At 33.3% G+C, this 8,528-nt stretch overlaps 1 protein-coding gene across 2 annotated transcripts in view; it reads right to left on the bottom strand.

Annotated features, from left to right (window-relative positions):
• Positions 1 to 2,595: 2,595 nt before the first annotated feature.
• LRCH2 (leucine rich repeats and calponin homology domain containing 2) overlaps positions 2,596 to 8,528 on the bottom strand; it is a 102,440-nt gene continuing 96,507 nt past the window's right edge. For both annotated transcript variants that reach the window (XM_007450979.1, XM_007450980.1), the window contains one exon: positions 2,596 to 5,347. In XM_007450979.1, coding sequence (XP_007451041.1) covers positions 5,228 to 5,347 — 120 coding nt within the window. In that variant the 3' untranslated portion in view covers positions 2,596 to 5,227. The remainder of the gene's footprint in view (positions 5,348 to 8,528) is intronic.

Raw genomic sequence — 8,528 nt, 5'->3', positions numbered from 1 at the left:
TTGGAAATAACTGACAAGTCAAATAAATAAAAGATCAGTTAAAGAATTAGATCCCTACTGATATAAATATTACCAATAAGATTTTCAAATAATATCAAAAGCACCTAGAAATGAGTATAGAAAACAGTGAAAAATTTCCTAGTCCTTTATAATTTGTTTTAAAAAATACTTTTGATTAACATTTCCATAGGTCAAAATTACCAGAACTTGAGTTATATTAATGTTATATCTAATTTAACTAACATGAATTATTCTAAAACTTAACACAGAGAAAGATTTCAAAGTTAATTGCTTTAGAAATAAATTATTCCAGAAAAATATAAAATCTTAGGAAATACACCATTTTCTACATAGACTATTTTACAAATCTGTGGAATGGATATATTAACTTCCTCCATGCAAATGTAATGTACAATCATTCAAAATAAACAGAATTACTTTTCAAAGAAACATGATTGTTGGGACCAACTAGCAGAAATTAATATTCAATGACAAATGTAGTACTGAGAGGTAAATTTTAAAAATTAGCTTGCAAAATATGAGCAGGAAAAACGATAAATTTTAATCGGTGGTAACCTCATTGACATCAGCCTTAGCAATGTTTTTGTGGATGTGACTCCAGGTAAGGGAAACAAAAGCAAAAATAAACAAATGAGACTACATCAAACTAAAAAGCTTCCACACAGCAAAGGAAACCATAATCAAAACAAAATGGCAACCTGCTGAATGGGAGAAGATATTTGCAAATCACAAATCTGATAAGGGGTTAATATCCAAAATATATAAAGAGCTCATATAACTCAACAACAATAACAAAAACAAAACTGAATTAAAAATGTGCAGAGGATCTAAATAGACATTTTTCCAAAGGAGACATACAAATGGCCAACAAGTACATGAAAAAATGTTCAACATCACTAATTATTAGGGAAATGCATATCAAAACCACAATGAGATATCACCTGCCTGTTAGAATGGCTATTATTGAAAAGACAAGAAATAACAAGTATTGGTGAGGATGTGGAGAAAAGGGAATCCTTGTACATTATTGGTGGGATAGTACATTGATGCAGCCACTATGGAAACAGTATGGAGATTCCTCAAAAAATTAAGAAAAGAACTACCATATGACCCAGCTATTCCACTTCTGGGTATTTAGCTAAAGAACACAAAAACACTAACTTGAAATTATATATGCACCCCTATGTTCATTGCAACATTATTTACAATAGCCAATATAAGGAAATAAGCTAAGCACCCATGATGGATGAATGGATAAAGAAGATATGGTTTATATACACACTGAAATACTACTCAGGCATAAGAGAGAATGAAATTCTGCCATTTGCAACAACATGGATGGACCTTGAAGGTATTATGCTAAGTGAAATCTAAAAAACAAACAAACAAAGAAAATAAAACAAAAACAAACTGATAGATACAGAGATCAGACTAGTAGTTACGAGAGGGGAAGGGGGTTGGGGAAGGGCAAAACAGGTGAAGAGGGTAAACTGTATGGTGATGGATGGTAACTAGGCTTGTGGTGGTGAACACTTTTTTTTTTTGCGGTACGCGGCCCTCTCACCGTTGAGGCCTCTCCCGCTGCGGAGCACAGGCTCCGGACGCGCAGGCCCAGCGGCCATGGCCCACGGGCCCAGCCGCTCCGCGGCACGTGGGATCCTCCCGGACCGGGGCACAAACCCGCGTCCCCTGCATCGGCAGGCGGACTCTCAACCACTGCGCCACCAGGGAAGCCCGGTGATGAACACTTTGTAGTGTATATATATAGATGTCAAATTATAATGCTGTATACCTGAAACTTATATAATAAAAGAAAAGAATCACTGCCCTAAGGTATAATTTTAATTACTACTTTATAAATTATACAGCATTACTTTGTATTTCTTTGCAATAGAAGTGACTGAGATATCTGAACAACAAAGTTCTAGAAAATTCAATTTGCTAACTGAAAAATCTATTTCTCTTTATGTACATACCTAATGCATTTCTCATCTACTTAGGTAGCTACTTGACGCATATTAATGGGGCACAGTAAAAATCAATCTATCCCTAACTTTAAATGACAGGAAATGCAGAGACTCTATACAGGATTAACCCAAGGGGGAACACACCGAGACACAAAGTAATCAAATTGACAAAAATTAAAGATAAAGAAAAAACATGAAAAGTAACAAGGGAAAAGCAACAAATAACATACAAGGGAATCCCCATAAGGTTATCAGCTGATTTTTCAGCAGAAACTCTGCAGGCCAGAAGGGAGTGTCCTACCTTTTATTTTATGTAAAGGTTTATCTGACATTTATGTTATATCCAGTCTATCTTAAATTAAGGTGACATCATTTTGTGAAGATATCTGAGGAAATCATTGTTTTTTTAAAGAAAACATTGTCTACTAAAAATATCATGATGTAAAGAAATCTAGACTCAACTTACTTTGAATATCCTCTTGAAGTCTATTTTTCCATACTAGAGAACATAGACACAAGCTATCAAATACCTACAAAAAATGAATGCTGTGATGTTAAGAGAAGAGGTAGAAAGGGAGAAAAGAAATCTCAGACTTTAATTTTTTCGTTCAACTTTATCCACAGTTTGCATCAGTAATATACATTTAGTGTTCCATTTATTTTTAAATGCATCAGAAAATCAATCATGATAGATCTGTGACCAATACAAACATTTCTGAATTCTTCAAAAAATTCAGTTAGAAAAGTCAATAAACTAGCATTCTGTAAAGATAATTATGAAACAAATGGTAATGTATTTTTACTCCTTATTTCAATTCTAACATATCTGACATCACCTCTTTCTTGTGCGATACAGGAATAAAATTTAGCAGAAGCAGCTATCTACTGCATGTTTTAGGCCCTAATAAAATATTTTAGTTTGATTATTTAACCTTCTTCAAATCACAAATCCAATTCAAATAATGATAATTATTCTTAATTCAAAAACTGATGAAGTAAATATATAATAACCATAAAGACCATTTAGAATAATTTTACACTTACTCAAAAATACTAAAAGAAATACATCAGAGCCTTGGTATGTGTGCTTGGGGACTATGCTGTGAAACTGCCATAGAGGTGATGTTGCCTTTTGCCACTACAGTAAATAAACTGCCATGGTATGGACCTCAGATAGACCCATCTTAAATGGAATTTTGCTTTGCAGTAAAGAATGCTACAAAGGTTCTGGTGTATTTTCTCTTTAAAGTAATAAGTAATTGACAAGTAAGTGAAATGCAATAAGGAAATGGCCTATAATTTCACTAATATTTCAATGATATCAAACATGAAGATACTTGTAAAATAATTAACATCTAGATTGATTAACAAGAGGAATTCTACAGCATGATAACTATGAAAGCAGTATGAATGATTGCTGTAGCTTTTAATGATCGCTTTATTCGTAACATTGTCAAATTTTTACATTAAAAACTAACAACTAAGGTATTTGTCATTTCTTACCTTTATTACCCAAGTTTTCACTAGAGAGACTGATTATGTCAATGCCGTTTTTTAAGATCCAACTGAAAAATAATAACTAATTAGCTCAAATATTTAAAGTAATAAATTACTAATAATTTAATTTTTAAACCTTTTAATCATAAGAAGCTTTAATTCTTTAAAAGCTTCAATTTGACCCTTGGGGAATGTAAAGAACACATCTGTATCCTAAAGCCAAAACTTAATTATATGGCTTCATGCCGACTGATCAAAAAGAGTAGAGTTGTTCCTAAACCAACCCTTACTATACCATTTGGCACAATGGTTTTTACGTTTTATATATACCTTTGAAATACCCAGGCCAACATTTTTAGTAAGTTGCATCCATATTAAGAGGTAACAAGTGCAAATAATCACATATTTAAGATATGATACTTGCTTGACTACTACAAAAGTAATTATAATTATACTAAGGTTTTTCTACAGCAAACTGAGTTATTCATCACAGTAATGGTTTTGAAAAATTCCTGCACTACTACCAACGCAAATTTATCCATCTCTAAATTAAACAAGGACTTTATGTAACAGTATACTTATGAAAAGATTTATAGAATGGTTTGTGTTTATTTCAACATCATGTTGAGGATCGATTAAGATTTACAGGTTCCACAAATGGACATACTTTCTAATAAAAACCTATTCCTCAATTGCTGCTCTCTGAATCTGAATGTAACCAAAGGCAGCACACTGATGTAATAACATTCCTGAAAGTCAAGATATAAATCCAAACTTTGGCAGTTTTATCAAAATGTCCTTAACAATTAATTACTCTGCTAATTTGCAAAAACCTTACTGCTTTGTGTAACATTTTCAATACAGAAATAAAATACTCTTCAAATAATACATTTTAAAAGATGATTAAGTTTTGCAAAATTAAATAGCATAAATTAAGCATATTAACATTGTTTTTCTGACAACATGAAATAACCAATTTACGAAAACTGCAATGGACTAAATAAAAAAACACAAATGTCACAATGTGAGGCACATTTATCCTCACATATTACTGAACTTACAAAATCTACTAAAATATTTTAAAATTCCATTGATTCCATTAATACATAAAAAGAAATTGCAAAAATGCTTAAGACTATATAAGAGTCATCAATTACACAGGCACTTCACATGTAAACAATCTACAGTACAACTGAAAATATTTTGGCACCAACCTATAATACTAAAAGAATTTAATATAAAGCCAGAGTTCTATAATTTCTACTCACTTTTTTCTAGAAAACTAAGACCAAAGATTGAAGAAATTATATATAAACTAGAATTACAAGCATATTAAATAACTCAAATATAGAATTGTTTTAAATTGGTAAAAAATGATTACCTTATCCACATGTTCACCAATATGCTATGATAAAAAAAATTAAACCTAATGTGATTATTGAATTGAAACCACATTTTAAATTTAGTATTAATCTGATTATTGAAAAATAATCAAGGTTATCAGCTGACTTAGTAAAAAGAGAATTTGAATTTATCAAAAACTCTTATTAATTTGATCCAGTTTTCCCCCAAAAGAAGTTTGGGCAATGCAAAATTGAATTTTAATGTTTTAACATAATATTTCTTAAACCTAAGGCTTGATGTAATAAAGTTATTTTTGATTAGACATCCTTATTCATAAATTTGAGATAGCTGAAATCACTTCAAATGAAACTAGACACTTATGATTTTTAAATGTTATATCAAGCCGTAGAAAGCTGAGATGCCTTGGTTGTAGGTAATTCAAGAAGAGCCTGAACTGTGACACCAACTTTCACAAGACCTCTTTCTTCCAAAATATGATGAGGCAAACAGAGTCTTTCCTGAAAAAAAAAAACAAATGATATCTGAACATTTGCTTTTTAATTGTGTAGCAAAACCTGAAAAAGTCAGAAATGGGTTTTAAAAACATGCTTTTTATGAAACTTCAAGTTAAAAGTACACAATTCTAATTAAATTAAAATCTAATTTTAAAATGTCTGTTTCAATACATTTTTATGGCATGGAATTCTATTTTACAGGTTGTATTTTGACCTGAAGTTGATCTGATCCACAAAATAAGCAAATATTTTAAAGTGAGACAGTGGTGCTAAATGTTCCCTAAGCTTTCGTGCTACAGCAGAAAGAGCACTACATTTCCAGCCAAGGGATCTAAGGGCCATATGAAGTACTAAAGGTACTAAAATTCCCTGAGACTCTGTTTTTTCATCCTGAAAATGGAACTGTGTAAGAAACAAACAGAGCAGTCTATATACGGAACCACTTTGTAAACTGTTCAGTCCTATACAAAACTAGCCACTCTGGTTCTTTCTATCAGTTCTGAGGTTCCACGGTCTGTGATGTATATAGCACTTCAGTACTTATTTTGCCTTAAGGTTACTTCCCTCCAGCTTCTAGTGATGTGCTGCTTCTTAGTTCCAATAGTCTAGAATTTAATAAATAACAACTGCCTTCTCTTCTAAGTCATCACGTGTGTCATTTGTTCTTCACAACTCTATGAGAAAGAGGGTTCAGAGACAACTTTGCATTAGGTTTCATTAGCCTTCACTGATCCTCTTCTAACAATCTTAATGTTTCCAAGGGTTCCGTCTTCACCCTCTTCTCTTTTCAAACTATAACCTCTCCTTCGTATTCTCAAAGCCTCATCAAAACTACAACGGTTTTAACTGAAGGGCTGCATGCATGTGCACAACAAATAAATTTGGTAGCAATTTTGAAGAAACAATGAATTCTACTGCTTCAGGTGGGACACTCGCTCATCTCAGGAAAATAAGAATGGATACAATGGGTGGCAAACAGACCATCTACAGGTCCCATCTGGTCCATAATTTGTTTTAGTTAGCTACCACAGTGTTTTAAAAATCTAGAAACATTACTTTTTTTTTTTTTTTGCGGTACGCAGGCCTCTCACTGTTGTGGCCTCTCCCGTTGCGGAGCACAGGCTCCGGACGCGCAGGCTCAGCGGCCATGGCTCACGGGCCCAGCCGCTCCGCGGCACATCGGATCCTCCCAGACCGGGGCACGAACCCGTGTCCCCTGCATCGGCAGGCGGACTCTCAACCACTGTGCCACCAGGGAAGCCCACTTTTTTTTTTTTTTTTTAATTCAGTGTTTCTAGAAATATTGGAAGCCTTGGCAAGACAGGCCCTTATTCCCAAATAGTAACAACTACATTTTCCATCCTGATAACTTTCAAATCTTTATTTCCTGCCAAGATCTCTCTATTGAGCTCCAGATACAAATGTCAACTTGATACAGCCAAATGGATATCCGACATATCAAAATCAATATGTCCACAACAGAACTACTTATTACTAAATTAACTTCTCCTCTGTATTCTATACCTCAGTGAGTAATACACTATTCAATCTCTCTCAACATAAACCTGGGAATCATAGTAGTCTCTTTCTTCCTTACTCCCATAAGTCAATCACCAAATACTACTAATAATATCCCATTTATCAAGAGTTCTCAAAAACTATATTCTCACTCCATTTTCACTGTAACATTTGTTGCCCTCCTAACATTTTGCTTATTTATTCAAAAAACCACTAAAATATATATTAGAAAAGAAAAACAGGTTTCAAATCAATGACCTCAACTCTCATCTTAGAAACTAGAAAAAGAAAAGCAAATTAAACCAATGGTAAGCATAAAGAAGGAAATAATGAAGATGAGAGAGGAAAAAAACAATAAAATTAAAAAACAGAAAATAATAGCAAAAAAAAAAAAATCAATGAAACCGAACATTAGTTCATTGAGAAAATTTTTTAAAATTCATAAATCCCTAGCTAGATTAATCACAAAAAAGAGAGAAAATAAAAGAATTACCAATATCAGGAATAAAAGAAGTGACACCACAAGAGAGTCTACAAATACTAAAATGATAATAAGGGGGACATTATAAACAACATTATAACAATAAGTTTGACAAACTACATGAAATGGACAAATTCTCTGAAAGACACAGTATACCAAAGCTCATACAAGAAGAAATAGAAAACTAGAATAGCCCTATATCTAATAAAGAAATTGAATTGTAGTTAAAATACTTTCCCACAAAGAAAACCCCTTGCCTAGATGGCTTCAAGGTTCAATAATGAATTTGACTAAATATTTAATAATAAATAATAGCAATTCTACCCAAAATCTTCAAGAAAAGTGAACAGCAAGGAATACTTCCTAACATGTTCCATGAGGTCAGCATTACTGGACACCAAAACCAGGCAAAACCATTAAAAGAAAGAAAACAGAAGACTAATAACTCCACTAACATAGATGCAAAAGGGCTAAACAAAATTTTAGCAAATTGAATACAACAATATAAAAATAACAACAAAATCCATCCTGACCAAGTGGGGTTTATCCCAGCAGTCCAGGTTTGAGTTAATATCTGAAAATCAACCAATGTAATTCACAATGCTGTGAAAGAAAAAATATGTTAACTCAGTAGATGTAGAAAAAGCACTTGACCAAATTCAACATCCATTTGTGGTTAAGAACTCTCAGAAAACTAGAATCATATATCTCTTAAGGAACCTGTATCTGGAATATATACAGAAGTTAATAATAAAAAGGTGACTAATTCAATTAACAAATGAGCACAGGATTTGAAAAGATATTTCTCCAAAGAATATATACAAAGAGTCAATAGGCACACAAAAAGATGCCCAACATCATTAATCATTAAGGGAATGCTAATCAAAACCACAATGGGACTTCCCTGGTGGTCCAGCAGTTAAGACTCCATGGTCCCAATGCAGGGTGCCCGGGTTCGATGCCCAGTCAGGAAACTGGATCCTGCATGCCGCAACTAAGACCCGGTGCAGCCAAATAAATAAATAAATATTTTTTTTTAAAAACCCACAATGAGACCACTTCAGACCCACTAGTATGACTAGAATCAAAAAGGTAGACAAGGGCTTCCCTGGTGGCACAGTGGTTGCGAGTCCGCCTGCCAATGCAGGGGACACGGGGTTCTGCCCCAGTCCAGGAAGATCCCCT

The sequence above is a fragment of the Lipotes vexillifer genome, unplaced genomic scaffold (assembly GCF_000442215.2).
Source record: "Lipotes vexillifer unplaced genomic scaffold, Lipotes_vexillifer_v1.1 scaffold1042, whole genome shotgun sequence".
Taxonomy (NCBI): domain Eukaryota; kingdom Metazoa; phylum Chordata; class Mammalia; order Artiodactyla; family Lipotidae; genus Lipotes; species Lipotes vexillifer.
This window is presented reverse-complemented; position numbering and strand designations above follow the sequence as displayed.